This window comes from Peromyscus leucopus, chromosome 19 (genome assembly GCF_004664715.2).
Source record: "Peromyscus leucopus breed LL Stock chromosome 19, UCI_PerLeu_2.1, whole genome shotgun sequence".
NCBI classification, from domain to species: domain Eukaryota; kingdom Metazoa; phylum Chordata; class Mammalia; order Rodentia; family Cricetidae; genus Peromyscus; species Peromyscus leucopus.
In genome coordinates this window covers 2,919,686-2,946,553 of record NC_051079.1, presented here as the reverse complement: position 1 = coordinate 2,946,553, position 26,868 = coordinate 2,919,686, and the positions used below count along the sequence as shown (strand labels likewise).

Sequence of the window (26,868 nt, the reverse complement as noted above, 5' to 3'; positions counted from 1 at the left end):
CCCACCCCCCACACCGTAATCTTTTTACATTTAGTTTCCGTAAAGAATGTGTCTTGGTTCGGATACTGCGTGATTTGAACCAAAAAACCAAGGCCACTATAGTTGAAGGTAGAAGACAGTTTTCCAGGAAAACATATGGCAGCTACCTTCTGACCTTTTCTAAGATTTTATCCAGGGCTGAGAAGGCTCAGCCAGTGAGCTCTTTGCCACACAAGCATGAGGACCTGAGTTTGAACCCCAGCACCCACATAAGGGGGTGGGCGCAGTGGTACACACCTGTCACACCAGCCCTGATAGACGGAGGGGTGGATTCCTGCAGTTCACTGGCCAGCCAGTCCAGCTGTCTGAGCTCCAGTTTCAGAGATTGTCTCAGCACATAAGGCAGGGAGCCACTGAGGAAGACACCCAGAGTCAGCCTCCGCCCCACATCTGCACTCACACGTCCTCAGATAACTCGTGCAAACCCCTGGCCCCACATCTGCACTCACACGTCCTCAGATAACTCGTGCAAACCCCTGGCCCCACATCTGCACTCACACGTCCTCAGATAACTCGTGCAAACCTCCGGCTCCACATCTGCACTCACACGTCCTCAGATAACTCGTGTAAACCTCCGGCCCCACATCTGCACTCACACGTCCTCAGATAACTCGTGCAAACCTCTGGCCCCCACATCTGCACTCACACATCCTCAGATAACTCGTGCAAACCTCTGGACCCACATCTGCACTCACACATCCTCAGATAACTCGTGCAAACCTCCGGCTCCACATCTGCACTCACACGTCCTCAGATAACTCGTGTAAACCTCTGGCCCCACATCTGCACTCACACGTCCTCAGATAACTCGTGCAAACCTCCGGCTCCACATCTGCACTCACACGTCCTCAGATAACTCGTGCAAACCTCCGCCCCACATCTGCACTCACACGTCCTCAGATAACTCGTGCAAACCTTCTAGGTAGAGAGCGGTGTCTCGGCAGTTCTGCAGCTGCCCCACACCCTCTGGACACCGCTGCTCGGGCAGGTTTGTGTGAGCGTGCTAACAGGTCATTTCTACCTCTTCAGGTATTCAGTGGAATCACGCTTACAAAATTTGGAGGAATTGTAGTGTTGGCCTTTGCCAAATCTCAAATTTTCGAGATATTTTACTTCAGGATGTACTTAGCCATGGTCTTACTTGGAGCCACTCACGGATTAATATTTCTTCCTGTCTTACTCAGCTACATAGGTAAGTGCACTTACTTTTCACAGCATTGGGAGAAAAAATACTGCTAAAAGAAAATTGTATTAGCTGAGCATGGTGTCAGAAGCCCAGTCCCAGCGCTCAGGATCCAGAGTTCAAGGTCATCTACAGCAAGTTTGAGACCAGCCTAGGGGGAAAGCCCCCGACTCAAAATTGTTCATCTTGAATGTTCCTGTGTGGTATTTGAATTTGTACTGATAATTCATACTTCATACAAAGTTATAAAGGGAAAGAGTAAAACCTCCCCGGGACTTTATGGTTAGCCAGATTCTTTCACTAGGCATTCACTGCTGTTTATTTCTGGAGGCTTCAACAGAAGCCTAAAGGGAGCTCCTGGAGGTCAGCAGGCTTGGGCTGGTGGCTGCTGCCCTGAGATGAACGAGGAGACAGTCAGCCCTGCCAGCGGTACAGAGGCCCCTTTGTTTTCCCTGTGGTGGCTGTCCAGAGCCAAGGCTGTGGCTGCTCTTGGTCATCCCCTCATAGAAATGACCCCTGGTTGAAGAGAACAGGACTCATCTGCCTTACAGCTTTGTTAGGAAGTTGAAGTGTTAAAATAGGAAAATTGGAGGCTGGAGAGGCGGCTCAGTGGTTAAGAGCACCGGGCACTCTTCCAGAGGACCCAGGTGTGATCCCCAGCACCCACATGGCAGCTCACAACTGTCTAGAACGCCAGTCTAAGGGGACTGGACGCCCTCTTCTGGCACCCGGAGCACCACACACAAAACAGTAGAAGAGTCAACAAGACCAGGGCTTTCTTGGGTGCCCAGGAGATCGTTCAGACTTCTTCTTTGTCTCATACAGGACCGTCGGTGAATAAAGCTAGAAGACAAACCACTCAAGAGCGATACAAAGGGACCGAGCGAGAACGGCTCCTCAACTTCTAGCCTTGCGGCAGGCTCTGGTGACTTTATCTACGGCCAGGTCAAGTTTACTGCGACAGCTGTACCCAAGGCCCTGCTGATGCTGGTTCCCAGGGCTAGGCGGTGTCGCGGGCGGTGGCAGATGCAGCTCCACCCACTTTAAACTCAGGAATGTTCTCGTGACTTGTGAAGCAGTGTTATGAAGTCTGAAGGTGGCGGTCGCCAGCCCTGCAGCAGAGAAACCTTGTCTTGGGGGAGAGGAAGGACAGTTGGATGGCTGCCAGCGTGAGACAGTGGCCGCTTCTCTACGTGCGGCCTCCTCTTTCAGGAGTTAGCCACCACACATTCTATAGCTTATTTTTAGCAACATTTGAGGATGTTGTAGGTACTTTATTACAACATTTTGTAGTTTAAAGAGCTTTATTAATGCAATAAATTAACTTTGTACATTTTTATATTAAAAAAAACTATCAAGGGACTTCAGAAAGTCGTAGGCCTCATCAGAGCTTGTTCTCCAAAAACCTGCTTGAAAAAGGCGACGTGTTCTTCACAGTGTTCTCCTGTAGGGAAAATGTCGATCAGTCACCAGCTGGTTACGGGCAGGGGAGAAGGATGCAGACAGAGCTCATGGGTTGTATACTGGGTTTTAACTTATTTTTCTTTAATAAAATACCTCATCCTCCTACATTGAGATCATTGTCACTCTTCTATTGCAGAGCTCATCCCCTCAGCCCCAGGCAGCTGACCTGTCACCCATGCTATCTGCACTTACACACACACACCTACGAACATACATATAGTGACCCAGCTTGTCCTTCCTTGCGTTCTATTTGATCACTACTTTCCTCTTAAGGGTTACTCGGAGATGCCTGAATTCCACCCTGAATGCCTCAGCCCCGAACACTCCCTCCTGAGTGTAGTTCAGCTCCATCAGCGTTCTGAATCTACGCTCACAGCCCCCAGGGTGAGGTGGGCTCCTGCTGTCTGAGGTCACCCTGGGCCTCCCCTCACCTGGTGTGAAGTTAGGGTTCCCTCGCAAACGCTGGTTTCGCTGTTCAAAGAAGCGGAATATGGTATAGAAGAGCATGACGTCATCAGTCTGCTTTGCGGCGTCTAAGAATTTGCGTGCAGAAATGTTGTCATGGCCACCAATGCCCCGGATGAACCTTAGGGCAGCCAACACCTGGTGTTTGGACAGAAGAACTTCTACTATCTCATCGTTTGCTGTTGAAAGTCTCTGGAAGTGAGAAAGATGGAGGTCAGGGCAGCCACAGGAAGGATGCTGCTAACACCCAGGTAACAGGCTGTGGCCCAGGTTACCTTCAGCATGTCCAGAGACAGCTGGTGGGCGGGCGGGTAAAAGCTCTCCAGGGACAGCAGCAGGCAGGCCTGGAAGACAGGGTTTCAACGAGCTTCAGTTGAAAGGGTACCACTGGAAGGTTCCAGTGACTACAGAAGTGAGGTCCCGAGGTACAGACCAAAGGCTTGGAGTCGCTGAGCACGTGGTACTGCAGAAACTGATGGAGCATGTAGAAGAGGTTGTGCTGGACAAGTGTCTTGATGACAAGTTCGTGTAAGTAATGCTAGGAACATAAGAGAGGTCAAGGACATTACAAGTCACCCAACTATGGCTGGCTGAGGACTGCAACAGTCTGAACTCCCAGGCTGTAGTCTAGTTCTAACAGTATTCTCAACCAAAGTTTCCATTCCCACTACAAACAACTGCCATGTTAAATCACCCAGAATTCTGCACTGGGTCTGCCTAGGAAAAAGCCGTCTCCTCCGAGCCTGGCAGGCTCTGGCGAATACCCCGTGGGCGGTACCTGCACTGGGATCTGAAACTGGTTCAGAGAACGGATATATTCCATCAGCACGGCTATCACGAACTTGTGCGCCATCTCCTAGGGAGGAAGAGGGCTTCTCAGTTGCAGGAGCTGCAGGCAGCCCACTCTTGGCTGGTGGTAAACAGTCCTTGTGGACCGTACACACTGGTGAGCATGTCTTGAATCTGTTAGAGCCAACCTGACAGCCTCGGCCCTCTCCCAACGCCACACCACTAGTTGAATCATGGCGTGAGTCCCGTGGCTGCTGCACAGCAGCCCACTCAGGAGGCCAGGAACCACAACACACCTTGTTTTCCACGCATGGCGACAGCACGTGTGTGTACACGTCGGACTGGTCCACCACGGCTTGGGTCCGCACCGGCCTCTTGAGAGGTGGGTTGCTCCGGCTTTGCCCTGCTTCTACGGCCTGAAGTGAGACAGACAACTAGTGGCCTTAATCGTCTTCCACAGAAACAGCACCCATCACAGTTAACCGAGACTGAATTCCTAGGCACAAACTTATCGTGAGCAAGACGCTTGACAAGCCAGACAAAACTCTTCCCATGGTTCATGCAAGATCGGAATTAAGTAACCCAAGTCACAGTCACTTTTTCTAACCTCTTAAGACCTGAAGCCGACCTGATTTTCTTCTTTACTCTTGGCTGGCTGCACCCTCGTTTGTGGAGCTCTACCAGACACTAAAGGGTGGCTCATGCACTGGGTCTGTGTTGGAGTTTCAAGCGGACCCAGGGCCTCACCCATCTCGACATTTCTACCACTGGCTGGGTCAGTCACAGCCCAGTGTAATGGGGGTTTAGGGGTGAGCCAGAGCTCCCCAAAGACTGAGCAGAGCTGCTCTAGCTGTGTGTGTCCCTAGAGAGCAGGCTCAACTCGAGTGCAGATGGTTTGTGCTTCACACTTCATGATCACAGTGTGGGAGAGCCCAGGGCCTGCCACTGGGCTCAAACCCACTGACTCCCATCCCAGATACTACCAGTGGGACCCACAGGAAGAAGGACACAGCCTGACAGGGCTGACACAGGACAGGGACAGAGATGACAAAGGCAGCCTATCAGACCCACTATCCTCCAATAACCAAGGCATGTCCACTGTTGGTAATCACGTCCTTGAAATAATCTCTCCTACTGTCCCAAACCTCTTGCTTCAGAAACCAGAAGTACTAGGTGTTGTACCTAGTAATAAGCCACACTAATTCTCCCTGCCTTTCACTGAACATGTGACGTCTGTTAACTGGAATGCACAGTGCCAGTACTTAACCAATGCTCAAGGATACTGATGGTGGCAGTATCCTAGGACATCCTTTTCTGCTAACTTAGGATAAACCTTTTTGTGGCCCTGCCAGTGAATGACAGAGAACACAGAGATGTGGCTGCTCAAGATGCTGAGGACAGACAACCAAGTGTTGAACACTCAGCCCTTTCTGAGGCTCAAAGAACATCACAGAAGAGGCAAGAGAGTGTAAAAGCCGGAAGATGGGGAAGAGCTGCAGAAGGCTGTGTACAGAGCGTGACACAGCTCTCACAAACATGACCTCACAATAGCTGTGACGCACTGGGCCTGTCAGCCGTCCATCATGGGTCTGGGGAGGGCTCACAGCACCCTAACCCTCCCGCTGAACTACTGTACTGGTGGAATCTGGAGGAGGGGCAGTCATGGCCTTGAGGTGTGCACCCAACGGTGATCCAGGCCCCATGGACATTTTCAACCCGTGGTCACAGTCCTCGTTAAAATCTGGGTCACAAAGCTATCCAGATGGGGAAGAGACTTGCAGAGAGGAGGGAGGTAACGGAGGGAGGGGTGAGAGGAAGCAACATGCTGCGTACACATATGAAACTGTCAACAGATTCATCAATAAAAAATTATTTTGGCTAGGTATGATGGTACATGCCTTTAATCCCAGCACTTGGGAGACAGGTGGATCTCTGACTTTAAGGCCAACAAGGTCTACATAGTAAGTTCCAGACCCTGTCTAAAAAAATTTAAAAAGGACTTCTTATCTGAAATAAAAAGAATCTTTTAAAATTTACTCTTTGAGTTCCTACATGTTGCATGTTGGACACACCTGGCCCACACTTCCCCCTAGATAGCCTTCTGTCTGTAAGCACTGCTAAAGTAAGAGGAGGCACATCCAGCAGTGGAGTCCCACCTCTAATTGCCAAGTGCAGGCTCTGGCCAAAGCCAAAGCTGATTTCCTTTCTACAGAATGGAAGCAGACTGGGAACACTTCCACACATAAGCTCAAACAGACTTGAAAAAGCAGAAACAGTGAAAGTACCGAGTTGAAGCCTCAAGCCAGCAGCATGTGGGGACTCTGGGTCCCCACTGTCACCTTGCCCCGCATGCGTCAAACCTGACGTTACACTGTATAACTACGCCGTGCGGCGGCGGCGGCGGTGGTGGCGGCGGGACTCCCCAGTCTGACTTACCATCGTGTAGCTCTGTTCAGCATCCAAGTACTTTTTGTACTCGTGGTTGAGTTTATCAAAAACGGTGGCTATCACCGGCAGCGTGGCTCTCTCTGACTCGGCCAGCACTGCAAAGGACAAAACACGGTCAGACCCACTGTGATCAGAATCTCAGGTGATGGTGACAAGTGATCCATCTCAAAATGCAAAAAATGTCTCAGAGAACCGCCACCTGGCAGTCAGTCAGGACCCCTTTTAGTGACCAGAGGAAACAAGACAGGTGTCACTGGAGGACACTGGCTGCGTCATCAGCCTTCACCTGGAGCCACCTGCCTGCTGGCTACTTCCTACCCAAGTCTCCAAGGCACAGTATTTCCCAGTATTTCCGGTGGGCTAGGTAATCCATCCTTCAGGCATGTAGCTCTGAGAGCAAAAGATGAGGGGGTGGGCGGGGCTGGTGAGATGGTTCGGCAGGCAGGAAGCGCCCACCACCAGGCCTGACTGCCTGAGTTCAATCTCAGGACCCCCGTGCCAGAAGGAGAGAGCACATTTTCCTAAGTTGCCCCCTGACATCAGCGGGGTACCATGGCATGTGCCCTTACACATACCCACACTGGTATAATGTTTTTTAAAGATGTGGGAAGCCGGGCAGTGGTGGCACACGCCTCCAATCCCAGCATTCAGGAGGCAGGGGCAAGGGGATCTCCAGAGTTCGAGGCCAGCCTGGTCTACAAAGTGAGATCCGGGCAGCCAGGGCTACACAGAGAAAGCTTGTCTTGAAAAACCAAAAGAAAAAAGAAAAAAGAAAGAAAAGAAAGAAAGAAAGATGGTAGGAGCCACAAGCCTGTGGGAAGATGAGTCCACTTACTCTGTGAACAGACAGACAGGATGACCATCTTGCACTCCTTCCTCTGGAGAAGGAAGTCCACCAACCTCCCTTTATCTGGCAAGAGATTCACGATGGGCTGAAGTTTCACCTGGAGGTTCCAGAGGTAACCTGGGTGTTAAGAAGCAGCCAGGTCAGCCATATAGTGCAAGCCAGAGCCAAAGCCAACAAAGAATGCCCCAGAGCTCTTCCCAACCAACATGGCACCAGGACATTGAGGAAGGTGGCTGACTGTGGAAGAACGGAGTCACACTAGCTCAGCAAACGGGGCTGAGTCTTCATGAATGACAACTGCATTCAGAGTCACACCAATGGCTGTCTCCATGGAGACAAGGACACGCTCAACTCCCTCCGCCGTGCCTTGCCCCAGCCATCAACTGCACACGGAGTACTTGACTTTCTCCTGTACGGGCTCAGGTGCACAGCAGTAACTCCACAAACTCAGCGGAATCTCCATCCACTCATCAGCCTCTGCATGCACTAACAGGCAAGCCGGGGCCACATTCCTCAGAGTTCCACGGGAGAAAGGAATGTCACATCAAAAATAACTGGAGGGACCCACTTCTCAGCTTCCAAGACAGAGCTGTTGTCGATGTAAGAAGTGAATTCATTACATGCAGTGGGTGTCTGTGACATCTGGGCTAACTCTCCCCCACCCCAAGAATGTAAAGGAGGAGACGGAGAGCCTCGGAGGAACTAAAGATGAATTCAGCATTCTCAAATGCCGAGCCACACACAGATGACCACCCGGGAAGAGACGGCAGGCTGAAGGAGGCGGCACCAGCCAGACAAGACAAGGGCCGAAGCATCTCAGGCAGAAGTGCATGGGAGGTGGGGTTAGGGATGGGACTGGCTTTGTGATGGCCATGGGGATACAACAGGCACTGGCCATTCTTAGTCACTTCAGTTGTGAGACTCACACATGCTCAGGAAAAGAAAAAGAACCTACAGAGGAAATGCAGTAAGGTGAAATGCAGCCCACTCTCCGGACTGAAGGAAGGGGTCATCTCAAAGGGTCACTCTGAAGTCGGCACACACTGTCTATGCAGACAACGGCCCCTCAGACCTACCTTGGCTGGCACTGATAATGATGTCTGGTTGAAAGACGATCCATGATGAAGAATCTACTCGTTAAAGGAAATTCCAAATGGAAGAAAAGAGGGTAACAAAAGACAAGCCCATTTCACTTAGCCCAGCCCCCACATGCTAAGGCCACAAAAGGCCTCCCTCCCCAGGACTGGCTCCCAGGCTGTGTGCAGTGGGTGGGGACACATCCCCTTTGTGCACAGTGGCACCGCCTTTGTGAGGATACAGAGTTTACAGGGAACTGGAGACTGGCTGGTCACAGCAGCAGGACCTACAGATTGAGAACACAAGTGTGACCAGGCAGCAGGAGACCCCGCAGGAACCACAGCAGACTGCAGAGGAGGAAGTGACATCCTGTCTCACTAATGACACACCCGGGAAGCAGGGGGACGGCCAGCTACAGCTACATTAATCCATGAAAATGTGTCCCCAGGAAGAGCAAGTGTCAAAGCTTTCCTCACTGTGGCTGATTTTCAAGGTTTGTTTTTTAAATGTTTTATGAGCGTTTTGCCCAAGTGTGTATGTGTGCACCACATACATGTCTGGTTCCTGCCGAAGCCAGAAGAAACTGGAGTTACAGACAGTTGTCGACCCTGACGAGGGTGCTGGGAACCAAACCCAGGTCCTCTGCAAGTTCCGCCAGCGCCCTTAACCCCCAGGTTTGTCTAACCAGAGACGACACTCCACCGTTCAATGTGTGCATTTAGACCCTAAGAAACTGACCTGGATGACTCCGAGGGAATACCCAGATTCGCTGACGGTGCAAGTGAGGACGGCCTGTGGTTTAATCACGAAAGCATGGGCACCACTGCCCACTGCCCACTGCACTGCACTGCCCACTGCCCACTGCACTGCACTGCCCACTGCCCACTGCACTGAGCAGTCTAGGCATAAGAGAACTCACCTAAAAGCACCTCCCACTCACATGGCCGGGACCCACCCCAACGGGTTCTGCTGCCTGGGTGTTAGGCACCCTGGGGAAATGGGAGGGCTCTTCAGTCAACAGTGCTCCCAGTTCTGTACCGATTACCCAGATAGAATCAGAAGGCAGTGTTGGTGAGATGTGACCAGCAGTGACCAGCTGGGTAAGACGGTCATTCTGAACACACCACCCACCCAGATGAGGGCCGTGCACAGGCAGACAAGCTTCAGGAAAGCACGTGACCGCCAGACTGAAGAGGAAAACTGCCGCCGTGCAGAACCTGGGCACCTCAGTCTTCAGAGACCCAGGTGATGAACCCAGTCAAACAGAAGCCACTTGTTCAGAAGACAAAACCAGCACTGCTCTCAAAACCAGCTCCCGTGTCAGACTGGGGACAACAGTCTCAGATTCTCTAGGGGCACAGGGTCCAGCAGGAAACCGAGGAAATCAGGGTCTACCTGCCCAGACTCCCTAGAACCCCAGGAATCCATGGAGTTTTGACCTCTTTCTATCAGCCTTTCCCAGACTAATCTGACCCCCTTGAATTAGCACCCTTGGCCGAGCAATTAGCCTCTTTATTGGTCCTTTACTACTGGACCAGAGCCCAGGGTTTCCCCCAGTCAACCATTTGCCATCACCTCGTCCTTACTGGTCACATTATTATCCAGGGAGCCAGATGCCAGAGAGCACACGGGAGGCGTTAAGGCCATCAGACACCTGGCGCTCACAGGTACCTGATGGCCGCCTCCTTCCCTCTGTGCCTTTTGCTGGGCCAGCTGCCCAAATGCTGAATGCTTGCCGATCTACCTCCCAGAGCCTGGCTCTCAATTGTCTCTACAAAGACCACAAGGAAATCACAGGATGAGCGAGTGCCACATGCCAGCTGACATGTGTGCCTCCTACAGAAACACAGCCACCAGAGATCCAAACTGGGGGTGACTTGGGGTTGTCAATCAGCGAACTCACTACAGTCTCCTTCAAAACCAAGGAAACACAGTACTATCAGAGACCACGACCTAAGGAGGTTATTTCTTTTCTCAACTCCTGACCTGCTACTCTCTTGACTTCCTCCCTAACCTGAGCAGGAGGAATGATCTAGAATTGACTCGAGAACCCTACCTGTAAGCTGTGACGTGAGCACTGGCTGTATCTACTATAACCCAGCACAAGAGTTTGGCCAGGTGGCTCAGTGGTTAAGAGTGCTTGCTGCTCTGATACAGGACCTGGGTTTGGTTCCCAGCACCCATGTCGGGGTAGACAACTGTCTGTAACTCCAGTTTCAGGGTATCCAACATCTTCATCTGGCCTCATCAGGCACCAGACATGTATGCAGTGCAAACATATACACTCAGAAAAAAGGCTCAATCCATAAAACATTAAAAAAATAAACTTTAAAATCAACCACAGTGAGGGAAGCTTTGACACTTCCTCTTCCTGGGGACACATGAACTGCCAGAAATCTAGCACCTTCTGGCTTCTGACAGCACCCATACACACATGCTCACAGACAAACTCAGATGCACACAAGCACACAAAAATAAAAAGGAAATCTAAAAAAGAAAAACCTCTAACACAGAACCATAGCAGAAACTGGGTGGTGGTGGTGGTGGTGCACGCCTTTAATCCCAGCACCCGGGGACAGAGGCAGGCGGATCTCTGTGAGTTCAAGGCCAGCCTGGTCTACAGAGCGAGTTCCAGGACAGCCAGGGCTACAGAGAGAAACCCTGTCTCGAAGAAAAGAGAAAAGGCCGCAGACTTCAGGCTTCTAGAGACGGCCTGAGGAAGGAAAACTACTTTCTCCAAAGGAAGATTCATTTATTGTATAAATTGCTTCTCAAAATAAATGCCAGCTTAGAGAAGCAGCAGGAGTAGGTATCTTTTTGTAAAACAGAACAAACTGGCTGGAGATGTAGCTCAGTGGTAGAACATTTGCCTAGCAAGCATAAGGTCTTGGGTTCAATCCCCAGCGCCCCAAAGCAAACATCCCTCTGAAAAATGACGCAGATCTGGGAGTCTGTTCTCCTGGTCCCATTCTGAACACGACCCCTGACGATTCCAGCCCGACTGTGGCCCTGTGGGAAAAGACAGCCCTGACACCTCCCCGAACTGCTCTCACCTGCCACGGGGATCTGGTAAGGCTGAATTGACCGGGCTGGAAGCACAGGATGATGGAAAGTAACAGTGCCATCGAACTCTCCCCGTAACTTGATGTCAAATATCACGGACGTCTAGAGGAGGGAAATGCATCATCACACGTCGCCAGTGTGGAAGCCTCTGCGTGCGCCCACCCCAGCCCGGCTCGCACTCAGAGGGGACCACTCTTTCCACTCTTGCCACTTTCACAAACACTTCCTGCACCTAGGGCCTGCTTCCTTGAAAGGTCGTAGAGAGACAGGCAGAGCCTTTTCATGAGACAGACAGAGCAGCGTGACCCCCAGAAAGTAAGGGGAGGTGAGGCTTGCCTGGTACTGGGTACTCAGTTAGACTTTTGGAGAGACCTGCTGCAGACTGATGAGCCCAACATCGTCAAATACTGTTCTCCACACCCACACACTCGACAAAGGCCACAGACTCATGTGACACCAGGAATCTGAAGCAGAGGCCCAGCCCAGCTGGCTCAACTGAGTAAGAGTTCCAAAGACCAAATCAAATACATTCTCAAGTTTCCAACCTCCTCGGTTCTTTTTGAGACAGGGTCTCCTGTAGCCCAGGCTGCCTTCAAACTCACTATAGCGCTAAGGAAGACCTTGAACTTCTGACCCTCCTGCCTCTACTGCCCAAGTCCTGGGTAACAGGTGTATACCATCACAGCTGGCTTTTAATCAGGGGACGGGACGCACTAGGCAAGCACGTGACCAAGCAAGCTGTGTCCCCAAACTGTTTTTAATAAACTGTTGGGGAATGACTGTTTTAACTCCTTTGAGCTGAGGCACTCTTGCTAGCGTGTCTGGGTTTGCCAGTTCTCACAAAGCCTATTAAGAGCCCCGGCACAAGCGGCTGTTGCTGCTGCTGGTGGTGGTGATGGCGGCAACAGGCAGATTTCTGAGTTCAAGTCCAGCCTGGTCTACAGAGCAAGTTCCAGGACAGCCAGAGCTACACAGAGAAACCCCGCCTGGAAAAGGAGCCCCGACACAGACAACAGCATCGTCTCCTCCAGGAGACTCACCTCTGTGTCCTGATGGTGGACCACCACCAGGTTGTCGACTACATTCAGAGCGAACTTTCCCGTCCTGTTCAGCTTCAGTATGTGCATCTTTTTACATGCGCCCTCTCTGTAGGACAACACAGAAGTTGTTTGTGACTGGAGGTCAGCAAGCCTTAGTTCAGTTTTCAAATCCAAGAGGGAAGAGGACATGAGGCCCCAGACATACCGTGGGAGATGATACAGCACCACCTCCGCTCCCGTACTATTGGAGGTCCGAGAATGATGCCGCAGGAACAGGACGTAAAGTTGCCCATATCTAAGCAGAGATGGAGGCACACGAGTCACATCTGGCCATTCGAAAGGCCTTCCTCCCCAAGCTGAGGATGTAGCTTGGTTGGTAAAGTGAGGCTTGGCTAGCTACACAGAACTCTGGGTTTGAACCCCAATAAGGCATAAACTGGGTATGGCTTAGCTCATAATGTTGACACTCAGGAGGATGTGAAGTTCAAGGTCATCTTGACTACATAACCAGTTCCGGCCCAGCCTAGCCTCTATAAGCCCCTGTCTTTAAGGGTAATAGAATTCCTCCACATATGCTTCATGATGGTCGTCTGGAAGAAAGACACAAAGCCAAGCACTGAATTCCAATCGGAAGGAATACGGGCCAGCAGTCATGACAAGCAATGCTCATTTTACTTCTGGCTTTCTGTTTTCTTTCAGAGAATGAGGACATGTCCCATAGCAAAAGGACGGACAGTCACCCTTCACGGCAGATGTCACCTTGTGGACGCTGCTGTGAGCAGCTCTAGAACGTGCACTTGTGTCCCCACCACGAGCTCAGGGCTGGGCCTGCCACGGTGACAGGAAGAGAGACCAAAGGGACGGACAAGTCCTCAGCATCGCGGCCAGGACTGTGTTACTGCTCTGCTCTAAAGGAAAAGGAGAAAGTACATTCTACTAAAAAATAATGATAATTTTTAAAAAGTTGTTGGGAAACTCAGAGAAGAGTTGGAAATGATTTAGAATTTGTTTTTTGGGACTGGGGATAAATCTCAGAATCTTGAGCATGCTAGGTACTAAGTCGCATCCTCAGGTCCTGGGGCAACACTGTGAGGACTGCTGAAGCAGAAATGTAGGGGTGGGAAATGTTTCTCTGTATCAATTCCATTTTTGCTTAACATTTTCAGTATGAAACTTAAAACTTGAGGTATCTGAATTTCCAAGCAATGACGTAATTTACTACATATAAAATTCCATTCCATGTTTGTTAGAGTTTTAAAAATTATTTTTTGAAGGCCAGGTAGTAGTGGCACACATCCCGAGGCAGGTGGATCTCTGTGAGTTCGAGGCCAGCCTGGTCTACAAAGTAAAATCCAGGACAACTAGGGCAACACAGAGAAACCCTGTCTTGAAAAACAAAAAACAAAAAAAATTATATTTTGAACATTTGTATATTAGCTTAAAAAAATTCTTGTTAAGCTTCAATTAGTAGAACTTTTAAAAATTCTAAGGCAAACCTATTTAATTGTTTGAATGTTTCATTGAAATTGTTTCAGTATTCCCATTGTGTCAGACAAGAGGTAAAAAAATCATCCTTAGATGATAAACTAGTATAATCAAAAGAAAATGCCAGGGCTGGAAAGATGGTTCAGCAGTTAAGAGCATTTGCTGCCTGGCGGTGGTGGCGTACGCCTTTAATTCCAACACTCGGGAGGTAGAGCCAGGCGAATCTCTGTGAGTTCGAGGCCAACCTGGTCTACAGAGCGAGATCCAGGAAAGGTGCAAAGCTACAGAGAAACCCTGTCTCAGGAAAAAAAAAAAAAAAAAAAAAGAGCATTTGCTATTTCTCTGAAGGACCCAGGTTCAATTCCCAGCACCCACAGGACAGCTTACTGTCACCCCCCTTCTAGGGAACTTGACGCCCTCCTCTGGGCTCTGTGGGCACTGCACACACATGGTGTGTGTGCATACATACAGTTAAAGCATACACATAAAAATAAACCCTTTTAAAAAGTCTCAAAAGCCCTTAGGTTTTTCTGTATTTGCTAATTCAAGTACAAAACTAAAAAAGGGAAGTCCTTGATGTTTGGTTTAAGGGTCCTTTTACTACTGTGAGCTCCTAACACACCCTCATTACTAAGGTCACTAGAGACAATTACAAAAGAACCTTCTGAAGACAGACAGACATACATGGTCGCCATTGCAATGTCTCGTTCTGAAAGGCTAAGTTTGGTTGACTTTGGTGCAGCTGGTAATTCAATCTCAAACTTGGGAAGCTTCGACATGGTGCCAGCCTGTTTAGGAGAAAGTTTAGGAAAGTTTACAACACTCCTTCATGTTTTAGTTTGCTCCACAGTAGCTCAATGAAGACACACACTGTCTTCTGATCCTTCTCCAGAGAACCAGACATTTGGAACTGGCTGGAAGGTGAATGCGCCCTCTAGCAGTTTGAGATGCAAGGTTCATGTTGAGGACGGGGTTCATTTCAGGGGCTGGACTTACTGTTGCTTTAGAGCTGGGTTAGGGAAGGGGACAGGAATTATTTTAAGGGGCCTGGGGCTCACTCTTACCCTAAAATAAAAAGGCTGCAGAACATTCTCAAGGACTGTGGTGGACAGCAGGATGACGGCGCTCTCCGGACAGTACATGTACCAGTTCACATTGATGTTGTGACTCTTCAGGAGTTTGAGACTTCGTTTTTCAGGTAACACCTGCGACGAAGGTCAAGAAATGACCTTCACATTAAAAGACTGCTACAACAAATTAGGTAAATAAAGAGCACAAAGCCCACTGAGGGCTAGCAACGGATCCAAGTGGTGGAGAGCTTGAAGAGCATGGCATGTGGCTCCAGTTCAACCCCAACACCACCAAAAAGCAAAACAAGGAAATCCAGCTGACGGGTCACACAGTAACTGTGACCTCTGTTTATTACGGCACCATGTGGCCTGTGCTGTCCAAGGCTCCTCACTACACCTGAGAGAGAGCGCAGCACAGCAGATGAGAACCTCAGGCTGACAGAGGTTGGGAATGGTGGGATGGTAATCACCGCCGTGGCTGAGCCGCCATACGCTCAGGCAATTAATCACAGTCATGGCTGAGCCGCCATACACTCAGGCAATCACCGCCGTGGCTGAGCCTCCATACACTCAGGCACCATGCACTAAAGAGAGGAACTGTGGGTTTCCATTAAGCAGACAGTCAAAGTGAAGCAGTCCCCAGACCCAGGCACGGAGTCCGCCACCTTCCCAGGGGCCACCAGGCTCCATCTGCACTCCCCCTGGCTCTGGGTCCCAGCTAGACAGACTCCTTTGCTAACCCCGCTGTCCACAGGACTGCTTCCAAGTGCAGCCAGCGCCTTACAGTGTCGGCGTGTCTAATGTTCTCTTCATACTCCTACACACTAAGAACACTGCACAGACCCACCCAGCAACATGCCAAAGAACCATGAGGGACGTTAAGGCCATAAGCACGAACCTCGTCATCCAAGCCTCCTAAGAGTGTGTCCGGGGCCAGAAGGACGGCTCAGAAGGTAAAGGCACCTGCCACCTGACATAAATCGGATCCCAGAACCCACGGAAAGGTGGAAGGAAATCAACTTTCCAGAGGTGCCCTCTGACCCCCACACGTGCACTGGGACAGGACAGCACACACTGGAAGCCACAAGAAGCATGCTGGAGGTTTCCTTTTGAATCTGCTTCTTTTTCACTATTCCGTGTGTGTAGACATGGGTATGTCATTCCGCGTACATGGGGGTCAGAAGGCAACTTCTGGGAGACAGTTTGCTCCTTACACAAGGGGTCCAGGGATCCCACTCAGATCCTCAGGCCTGGGTGGCGAGTGCTGACCCATCTCATCAGACCTAACCTGTGTTGGCACCCGAAGACCTATGACGCTGCACACTTGCTCACTAGACAGCACAGACTTTTTTCAGAGTTATTTTGTTTTATGTGTAACAAATGTTTTGCCTACACACATGTATGTGGACCATGTGTATGTTTGGTGCCCATGAAAGTCAGAAGAGGGTTTTGAATATGCTGGCACTGGAGTTACAGATGGTTGTGACCCACTATGTTCCTGAAGAAACAGACGATTTTTTTTTTTTTTTTGGTTTTTCAAGACAATTTGCGCCTTTCTGGAACTCACTCGGTAGCCCAGGCTGGCCTCGAACTCACAGAGATCCGCCGAACAGACGGATTTTTAAAGACGACTGTGGGGGTCTGTGTGGCGGGGGTGGACCTTTGATCCCAGCACTCAGGAAGCAGAGGCAGGAGGATCTCTGTGAGTTTGAGGCCAGCCTGGTCTACAGTGAGTTACAGCACAGCCAGGGCTACACAGAGAAACCCTGTCTCAAAAAGAGAGGGCTAGAGGACTGCAGGGACCACCCCCCCCCCACCCCCCCACCCCCCCCAGCCTGTGTACAGCGAACCAGGCTCCCCCTGGTTTATGGGCTTAAACTTTCCAGTGCGCATGTCCCGTCCCGTTCGTGTCCGTGTCCCCCCCCCCCCCCCCCGTCCTAGAGCAGAGACCATGGCATGAGCGTCTCACATGCCACTTACACTGTCTCCCCCAATTCTAATTTACACTCCTTTCGTTGCATCAGTAAGATCACAGCCTGAAGGTGGGCGGTGGTGGCGCACACCTTTAATCCCAGCACTTGGGAGGCAAAAGCAGGTGGATCTCTGTGAGGTCAATGTCGCATGTCTATAAAGCAAGCTCCAGGACAGCAGAGCTGTTACACAGACAGACCCTCCTAGGCTGTGACCCGTTAACACAGTTCCTCTGTGTGCTGACCCCCGAAAACACAATTATTTTTGTTGCTACTTCATAACTGTAATTTTGCTACTGTTATGAATCTTAATGTAAATATCTGTGTGTTCTGATGGTCTTAGGTGACCCGGGAAAGGACTGGTCAGGGTTGTAACCCACAGGCTGATGGAGCTAAGTTTTCAGCTCCAGGTTGAGAACCGCTGTCCTAGCAGGGCAGTGAGACTCTCTCTCTCTCTCTCTCTCTCTCTCTCTCTCTCTCTCTCTCTCTGAAATGGCAACTGTCTGCAAACCCATGAGATCCAAGCCCAGCAACAGTGCACAGAAGAGATCCCCACACTGCTACTCAGTTCCAAGTACTGCTTTACCCATGAAGAAACATGTGAGCAGGCTCACTGGACCTTCTAACTGTAATGATAAAACAGTGAAAGGGAGCTAGACATCCTGTAACAGGAAGTGTCAAGACAAAGGGCAAATCATTCAGAGCAGAACTGTTCTCAGAACACAATCTGGGAACAACCGCCAAAGCATACAGCTGTGCCAGAAAAACCGAGGCTGCAGAAGTGGGTACGCAAGAGGCCCCCTTTTGCAAAAGATGATAATACTGATAATGTGTACAGAAGAAAAGCAAAGGGTGTGCAAACTGCTGCTGACTGTCACTTCTAGGGACTACTGTAACTTTTGCTTTCTGTACAACGTCTCCTCGATCGAGAGCCTAGGCTGGCTCTAGAACCCCTGTGTTCAACCCAGGCTGTGAACTGCCCTTGCTCTCTCTAGCAAACCTAAACCGATACAGTACCTGGTAAAATTCAATGCCTTGATCTGTTATGAAGACAATTTCCGTAGAGCTGGTCCAGCAGAATCCCAGGATGTTGGCATTCTTGGTCTGGGAGAATTACAGAAAGAATGTTTTTAGCTGGCTGTGGCTGCCCATGCCTGTAACCCCAGCACCTAGGAGGTCAAGGCAGGAGACCTGGGAAGTCAAGGCCACCCACGGCTACATTTCAAGCTGGAGGCCAGTCTGAGCTACATGAGACTATATCCAAAATAAAAAAAAACTAACTTACTCTGTGAGTAAGGTGTCTGCTACACAAGCACAGGACTTGGGTTCAAATCCCAGCACCCACCTAAATCACCAAGAGTGGCCACGACCCTAGTGCTAGGGTGGGGGAGGGCAGAGACAGACAGGAAGGGCTCTTGGGCTGGCTGGCCACCGGCCGGGTTCAGTAGAGGCCTGCCCCAGGGTCTAAGATGGAGAGCACAGAGCAGGACTGACTCGGGAGTCAGACACTGGGGTAAACCTGACAGATGAGAGCAGCAGTGAAAAAGCGACCCCTGACCTCTCTCTCCTTCCTGATCCAAAAGGGCCCGCAAATCTTCCTAAACCCCTCCCTACTGCTTCCTATGTCTATATATGTCCTGGGTCCTCCAAAACCTCTATGGCTAATTCTGGTCAGCTAGTAGCTAGTTCTGCCCTCTGATTCAAGGTAAACTTTACTGGCAGTCTCCGGAGTGCCAGAGTGCAATCAAAATATCCCACAACACAGGACACACGACATCCTCCACTGACCTGTGAGGGCATGTATCCCTACACACACCTGTATACTTATACAACACATACAAGAAAATGCTGCACAACTCTAATCCAAAGCTCACGGGCTCAGCTGCCACTGTCACTCATGAATGAGTTTCTCAGAATGGTTACTCATTAACAACCACAAGCCCGCCCCCACTCCAACAAGATCTCACGATTATAACGGAGGCTGGCCTTGGTCTCTGCAGCCTGGGCAGCCTGGAACTCAGGATCGGCTTCACCCTACCACACGTTGGGATTCATTTTAAACACAGCTTTCCCGATCTTTGTCCTAACCCAAGATTATGAATCTTAATTCCTTCAACTCTGCTGCACAGAGGAGGAAGCCTGAGTTTTATAGACAGATAACACCCAGAGCACAGGAACTCCAACTTCTGCCTTTCACACTGTGGACTCCCATCTACTGACAGCTATGGTGATATTTTATTTGTACTGAAATGTGATTTTATTTGTATGTTAATAAATAAAGTGGCCTGGGGGTCAGAGCTAATAGCAAGCCATAGCAGAAACTGGGCAGTGGTGGTTCACGCCTTTAATCCCAGCACTTGGGAGGCAGAGCTAGGTGGATCTCTGTGTGTTTAAGGATACAGCCAGCATTGGAGACACACGCCTTTAATCTCAATACCAACCACAGAAGACCTGGAGGTCTGTACAGATGGGCAGTGATGAGGAGGTCATGTGGTTAGGTTTACAACCAATGAGAAGGCAGAACAGAAAGTCTATATAAAGACAACCACACAGGAAGCAGTTGTCTCTTGGCTGAAGAGGATAGCTGAAACAGGAAGGGCAAGGCTCTTAGCTCTGACCTCTTGGGCTTTCATCTCTGCATTGGCTCTGTGTTTCTTACTGAATAAGACGGTTACTTCTACAGACAGCTCTGGTCAATCTCCCAGCTGCCCCAGGAGCTCCATCTGGCCTCATTTATAATACCCTGCTAATCTAATTCAGAGACTAGAGTCTATGCCTACAGAAAGTGTAAGGACATGGGAGGGAGACTTGTCAAGGAAAGAACACTCCAAGAACATCACAGGAAGGCCCTGGCAGGTCCCAGGACTGAGACACAGAAGGCAAGAGGCAGTGAGGAAGCCCAGACAGCACTGAGGGGAACCTCTTTCACCCATCTACTCTTCTACTTCATAGCTGAAGAGACAAAATTTCCAAAAGGGGGACGCTGTCCGCCAGCAAAGCTAGACCTGCCAGCTGACCTCTACAGTTCATCACCAACCTAGACAGCCCCCCAGATAGGGATTCCCAGCTTGTGCCTCCACCCCCCCCCCATGCGTCTCTACACACAGCCCACAGTGGAAGCAGCGGGTGAGGAACGAGGCCCCCCCCCCCCCCACCCCTACCCCTGTACCTTGCACTCTTGTGTGTATTCCAGCTGAGAGTTATCAGGAATAAAATTACAAAAGTCCTGAAAGACAGGAAAAAAACACAGGGAAGATTTTAGATAGAACAGCCTACTATGAGATAAAATGGACAAATGTTTTTGTTTTGTTTTGAGACAGGTTTTCACTATACAGCCCTAGCTGTCCTGGAACTCACAGAGATCTGCCTGCCTCTGCCTTCTGAGTCCTGGGAGGGATTTACAAATGTGAGCCACTAAGCCTGATTGTTGTTGTTGTTGTTGTTTGTTTGTTTTTTAGCTTTTCGAGACAGGGTTTCTTTGTATAGCTTTGGAGCCTGTCTTGGAACTCTGTAGCCCAGGCTAGCCTCAAACTCAGAGAACTGCCTGCCTCTGCCTCACAATTGCTGGGATTAAAGGCATGTACCACCACCATCCAGCTCTCACAAATTTTTAAAATGATTAGAAAATAGCTCATGTTGGGCAGTGGTGACATACTCCTTTAATCCCAGCACTCAGGAAAGACAGGCAGGGAGATCTCTATGAGTTCCACACCAGCTTCATCTAAGAGTGAGTTGGAGGATAGCCAGGGCTAAACAGCAAAACCCTGTCTTAGATAGATAGACAGATAGACAGACAGACAAACAGACAGACAGATAATAAAAGGAAATAGCCAAACAAACACCCACAGACAAAAGACATAAAGACCAGTTATGGTCAACTGTCACAACACCAAGTTATTCACTGTAGTGGCACCCGGAGGAAGTGGCACTATTAAGAGGCGTGGCTTTGTTGGAAGAAGTATGTCACTGTGGGAGTGAGCTCTGAGGTCTCCTTTGTTGAAGCTACACTTAGTGTGACACATGGTTGCTTCTGCTGCCTGCAGTTCAAGATGTAGAACTCTCAGCTCCTTCTCCAGCACCATGTCTGTCTGCAGGCCACTATCCCACTGTGATGAGAATGGACTGAACCTCTGCAATTGTAAGCCGGCCCAATGAAATGTTTTCCTTCACAAGAGCTGCTGTGGTCCTGGGGTCTCGCCACAGCAATGAAACCCTGAGACATCAGTCAACTAAAGAGTCCATCCAAATACTCAGTCAGGATTCATGAACAGACTTTTAAAATTCATTCCTCAAGTCAGGTATGGCAGCCCACATCTAGGAGTTCAGCACTCAAGAAGCTGAGGCTGGAGGATTGCTCTAAGTTCAACACCAACTTGGGCTATGTAGTAAGTTCCAGGCCAACCTGAGTCATAAAAGGAGACCTTGTTAGAGAGAAACAGAGAGGGAGGAGAGAGAGGGAGGAGAGAGAGAAGGAGGCAAAGGAAGGAGGGAGGGAGGGAAGGAGGGAGGGAAGGAAGGAGGGACGGACAGGGAAGGAAGGGCAGGGAAGGAAGAAGGTCCTCAGATGGGTGACCCCGGGGAAATGTACTGGCTTTCCCCAGGCACCCTGAAAGTGCAGTACTAAAGCAGCAGCAAGTACAGGAGTCTGCTCTTGTGTGACACTTGATCTCATTCTGACAACAAAGCTTGCTTGGAGAGGGCAGAGCTAGCAACTAGCTGACCAAAATTAACCATAGAGGTTTTGGAGGACTGAGGGCAGATAGGAGGCAGGAAGTAGTAAGACAGGGCTGAGAGAGGATCTCAACCCTTTGGATGGAGGAACAGAGAGACGGGAGGTCACTTTTCTGATCACTCAGGTGCTTACCCCGATATCTGACTCCTGACTTCTTATTGATAAAGAATAATTAGATAAACACATCAGTCACTTATCTTCCCGGCGGCTTCTTCACTACTTTAGAGGACAGCAGTGAACCGAATGAACAACACCGATGAACGGATTCATGTGATGTGAGGAGCAAACTGAGGACCTCCTCCCACTGCAGCCCATCCCAAGATGCACAATGGTGACGCCTCCCAAGGGATGAGTGCCAGCAAGCTGCTCCAACTATGTTATCTACCTGTTCTACCCAATCCAGCAAGCGGACACGAGAAACACCAGCTGATAAAGTAACCCGAGTAAGATTAATTCACCAAGTAGTCAAAAACTGACCTCGCATAATCCATGTTGCCAGTTAGCAAGCAACACAAAGATGCAGGACAATCCAAATTATTTAAAAAAAAAATAGAGGCTGGAGAGATGGCTCAACAGTTACACGCACTGGCTTCTCCAGGGCCAGATTCAATTCCCACCACCTACATGGCAGCTAATACCCACCTGCAGCTCCAGTCCCAGGGGATCCTATGCCCTCTTCTGAGCTCCTCGGGCACTGCACACACATGCTGCACAGACATACATACAGGAAAACATCCACACACATAAAAATGACCAATCAAGTGTTTATGTGTAGAAAGGGACTACTTGGAAAGAGGAGGGGACCAGGAGGAGAGGAGACAGGAGAAGGTAATGGGGCAGAACATGAGCATGGAACATAATACACAGGTATGAAAATGTCACGATAAAACTCAGCATTTTATGTCACAAATACAGATGGTAAGCTCATCCATCCACTCCTCTGCCTTTCTCATCTGCAAACGGTCTCCCCAGCCCCACATCACTGGATCCCTCAGGGTGAGGAAACCACCTGTCTCTTTCGAGCGCGCGCGTCTAATGTTCTGGCGCTGCTTTCAGCTGCCTTACCACTGTCTTCGAGGTCCTCTGCACAGCCAGTATCTTATTTTCCAGAGAAAACTTAATGCACTTCACTTCACCTCTGTCGTCCATTCTGAAACAAGAAAGAACAGGTTCAGAGAGAAACTGCCCTGAATTCTAGCTCTTGTTGCTATTGACAAAAAGCCACTTTACTCTTTGGGAAGCAGCAAGCTGTAGTCTAATGTTAGAATTGCATTTCTGAAGCTGTGAACAGAATCTACTGGCAACAACCGGCTGGTGAAGTGAACAGAGGACATAGTCAAGTGGCTGGAGAGTCAGGGTCACACACACGTCACCTGAGAACTGCTGGATATCCTAGGGGACAGAGATGCACTCATTGTCATGATTATAGTGATGGTTTCCTGGGTGTATAAATAGCTCACTATATAGTAAGTGTGCAACATACTGTGAGCCTATTATAACTCAATAGAGCCGTTAAGAAAACAAACAAACAAAAAACCCCCACAATGTTTGGGTTCAGTTGGCTCACAGAGACCTGAGTGTGAGCTCCAGAGTGTGAACCCATGTAAAAAAAGTCTAGACACTATGGCATTGCAAGTCCAGTGTCTGGGAGACAAAGAGAAGCAGGCCCCTAAGGGTCACTTACCATGCTAACATGCCAACGAGACTGCGTCTCAAGACACGAGAAAAAAGTGCATGCCCACACATACAGGTTAAAGGCTGCATCCTGCCCACCCATCAAGCTCCTCAGAATCCTGAAGTGCAGCCTGACAGGCAGATCCCTCTCAGCGTTCCATGTCTCACTGGTGCATCTCACCCACTAACTTCCCAGGCTGCTATCAGTCTGTACCTCAGAGCCCCTTGGCTTTTTGGCAACACATAGCTGAACCAACACCGTCTCTCAGAGTTACTGCTGTCTCTGCTCCCAACAGCAGCAGGAGCACAGACATACGCCAAATGCCGAGGTGACCACACCACACCCGACCTGACAGATTTTCACCATCAAGGAAAAGCCCTAATCCCATGGGGAATGCCCACCTTCTCCATGCCTCCTTCCCTGCAGATACCCTGACCTAGAGTCCCCTAAGCACCACGCCTCTGCTCATGGTCTGGTCTCCAACCAGAAATCACTCCCTTCCTACCTGAAAGCCTTGCTCAACCCCCTCTCAAGGTCAAAGCTGCATCCCTTAAGTGTTCCCATGTTCTCAACAGAGCTCCAGCACAGAGTTTATCGTGGCAAACAGTATTTGCTGAACCTCTTCTCTCCTACATTAAGTCCGAGTTCTGGAAAGGGGCTGATTTAAAGTCTTCACTTGTTTGCCACTGTCAATGTATGTCGAACAAGGACCAAAAAAACAAAATGACGTCAGCTGTTTTCTATTTCAAAAAGTTGACACATGTTAAAAGTGATCTTTTTAAAAAAAAAAAAAAAAAAAAAAAAAAAAAAAAAAAAAAACAGGGTCTTGCCATGCCGTGCAGACTGGCTGGTAACCTGCAAACTACCTCTCTTAGCTTCCCAGAGGGCTGGGGTTAGAGGCCTGGGCCACCACTGAACTGAGGCCCTACAAAATACATTCTCTTTGCTACTGTAACCAAACAAACTAAGAACTGATGCGACTGTGTATCCCAAACGGAAGCACTTGTGAAAGTGAAAGGGGCCGCTACAGTCAATCACACTCAGTGCACGTCAAGTGAGACAGCCGGTCTGTCACTTTAACCTCCGTGAGAACCCTGGTTTTTCCCCATTACATGAGGAAGACTGGATTTTCTTCCACCCAGCAAACACTCTAGGAAGACCTGGGATAAGTGAGGAACTGAGTCCCCGGCCCAGCACAGCAGAAGTGAGTGCATGTCGGTAACTGCAAGTACCAGGAAGTAGGTGCCCTGGGAAATCTTGATTCCCACATTTCACTCTGACAGTTGTTCTGTTGTTCCCAAACTGCACCCGCAGATGCCCACTGCTTTTTCCTACACAGGATTCCATCCCAGGCTGCTTAGATGAGGTCAAAACAAAGTGATTCAACTTTCTGAATCAGAAAATCCCCAGTGTTTACATGTGGATATTATTCTGAAAAGGGCAAATTACCTAAAAGAGATGGGATTCCTATCATCGGGGCCTTTAACGACCACGCCAGTAGCTCCACCCGATCGAACAGCAAAAACCTGAGGAAGAAGAGGCAACGTTAATGGTCAGAGCTTTTGTAAAGATCTAGACTCAACCTTTCAAGGATCGTGTCTACCGCACCACCCCTTGATTCATCTGAACAAACTAACAGGGTATATTCCTAGGTAGGTGCTTAGACGAATTTAAGGAGAAAGAAGTGAGCAAAACAGGGCACCGTGCAAGAGCAGGCTAGACCCTGAGACTGACCATCTGAAAGCCAGCTCGCACTCTGGCACCACCCATGCACCCGCACACCCGTCTTTGCTCCCGTACAAAACACCGGGCACTCGGCGCTAAATCCTTGCGCGCACCGCGGGTAGGGCGACGGTGAGCGTCCGGGCGCGGGGCCTCGCTGCGGGCACCGCTCACTCACCTGCTTGTTGGCCTCGTCGAAGAACACGCAGTTGACCGGGTTCGCCTTCTCGAACTGCACCGGCCGCTCGCACAGCTCCAGGTAGTAGTCCTCGCCGCCCATGGCTGGGACCCGCGGGAGCCGGCTGCCTCGGTGCGCTCCACGGCTCAGGCCGCTGCCCTAGGCCCCGCCCCGCGCCCCACGTGACTCGCGGCCGTCAGCGCGTCAGTGGCCGGGTCTGGAGCCCACCACCGCAGCCACGCCCCCTCCGGAGGCGGGGCGCGGGTCACGTGACCCGGAAAAGCCGCCCGCTTAGAGTGGTGCCGTGTCCCCCGTCGCCGAGAGATGAGGCAGGAGGCTGGCTGTGATCACGCAGCCAAGACTGACTTCTGTACTCACCTCGGGACCCCACTCGCACCGGGCAAACACTACTCCCGGAGATCTGCCCGGCCCCGGGGGCTGATTTTATAAACAATCTGTCAGCCATACAGGCAGGGCTGGCATCTGCCGGATGTTGAATTCTGCCCCTCCCCACAAGTTTACGTGTTGGACTTTTAATCCCCAATATCTCAGAATGTGCCTGCACTTGGAGCTTCAAAGATGTAATTAAGGCAAAATGAAGTCGTCAGATGGGTCCCTAAACCAATATGACTTTTATTTAAAGAAGGAAAAAAGAGATGAGGAGGTCTTAAATGCCCAGCCTGCCGAGTGGCCATCTACGAGTCAGGGAGGCCTCGAAGAAACAGTCCTGGTCCAGCGAGATGGCTCTGTGAGTACAGGCGTTTACCACCGAGTATGATGGTGAGTTTGACCCCTGAGACTTACATGCATGGAAGAATGGAAGGACCCCAGCAAGCTGCCTTCTGACCTCCACACATGCACTGTAGCAAGTGAGCACCCCATACACAAACGAACACAAGCAAATGTAATAAAAAATTCTTTTGAGACAGAATCTCTCTGTGTAGTCTTGGTTTGCCTAGAACTCACCATGTAGACCAGGATGGCCTCGAACTCACCAAGATCCACCTGCCTCTGCCTCCCGAGTGCTAGGATTAAAGGTGTGTGCCACCACACCTGGTAAAAGGTAATAAAAAATTTTAAAAAGAAATGAAACAGCCCTGCTGACTTTAGGCTCTCTGCCTCAAAAACTGTAAACTAAATGTGTAAGCCCCCAGCCTGCAGCACTTTGTTACGGCAGCGGCGGCAGGAAGAACTGCCTGGGAAGACTCTGGTCATGGGAAGAACCTGGTCACAATGATCTTGACAATGCTGTGGACTCAGGAGATGCTCCAACCACCACAGGCTGCAGGAATCCTGAAGATCCAGAATCACATCTTTTGCCCCTCCAGGAATGGTCTCTATTTATTTTTAAATGTGTGTGTGTGGTGCATTGAATATCAATAGATGGATATCCATATGAAGGTTGGGGGTCAGTGCATTGGGTTTTTGAGGCAGGATCACTTGCGAACGTATTGGCTAGAGTGACCAACCAGTGAGCCCCAGGGGTCTGCTCAGCCCAGCAGGGTTACTCAGCCTTACATGGGGGCTGGGGATCTGAACCCGGGTCCTTATACTTGCTTTACAGGCACTCTACCAACTAAGCTGTCTCCCCAGCCCCACTGCAAACATTTCCTTCTGCAGT

General features: G+C 50.0%; 2 protein-coding genes across 2 annotated transcripts in view; one reads left to right on the top strand and one right to left on the bottom strand.

Moving 5' to 3' along the window:
• Npc1 (NPC intracellular cholesterol transporter 1) overlaps nucleotides 1-2,797 on the top strand; it is a 51,996-nt gene extending 49,199 nt beyond the window's left edge. Inside the window, 2 exon segments of the mRNA XM_028876685.2 lie at nucleotides 1,069-1,231; nucleotides 2,048-2,797. Of these exon segments, the coding sequence (XP_028732518.1) occupies nucleotides 1,069-1,231; nucleotides 2,048-2,130 (246 nt within the window). The 3' untranslated portion in view covers nucleotides 2,131-2,797.
• Rmc1 (regulator of MON1-CCZ1) lies at nucleotides 2,508-25,431 on the bottom strand. The gene is made up of 20 exons (XM_028876686.2): nucleotides 25,248-25,431; nucleotides 24,797-24,873; nucleotides 22,738-22,822; nucleotides 20,110-20,166; nucleotides 17,958-18,044; nucleotides 14,965-15,105; nucleotides 14,585-14,688; nucleotides 12,621-12,710; nucleotides 12,416-12,521; nucleotides 11,366-11,477; nucleotides 8,554-8,598; nucleotides 8,312-8,365; nucleotides 7,224-7,352; nucleotides 6,377-6,483; nucleotides 4,237-4,356; nucleotides 3,930-4,007; nucleotides 3,585-3,689; nucleotides 3,427-3,495; nucleotides 3,118-3,343; nucleotides 2,508-2,666 (listed from the first exon to the last, which is right to left on the bottom strand). The coding sequence occupies exons 1-20, from the start codon at nucleotides 25,347-25,349 to the stop codon at nucleotides 2,587-2,589; spliced, it is 1,974 nt and encodes a 657-aa protein (XP_028732519.1). The 5' UTR covers nucleotides 25,350-25,431; the 3' UTR covers nucleotides 2,508-2,586.
• Nucleotides 25,432-26,868: the final 1,437 nt, after the last annotated feature.

What these genes read in the sequence shown, in the direction of transcription:
- Rmc1 (XM_028876686.2), bottom strand. Translation starts at nt 25,349, where the DNA reads ATGGGCGGCGAGGACTACTACCTGGAGCTGTGCGAGCGGCCGGTGCAG. An exon ending in AAGGCATTGAATTTTACCAG is followed by an intron (nt 15,106 to 17,957) that starts GTACTGTATCGG and finishes CCTTCGTCGCAG; the next exon opens with GTGTTACCTGAAAAACGAAG. An exon ending in TGCAGCCTTTTTATTTTAGG is followed by an intron (nt 14,689 to 14,964) that starts GTAAGAGTGAGC and finishes TCTCCTAAACAG; the next exon opens with GCTGGCACCATGTCGAAGCT.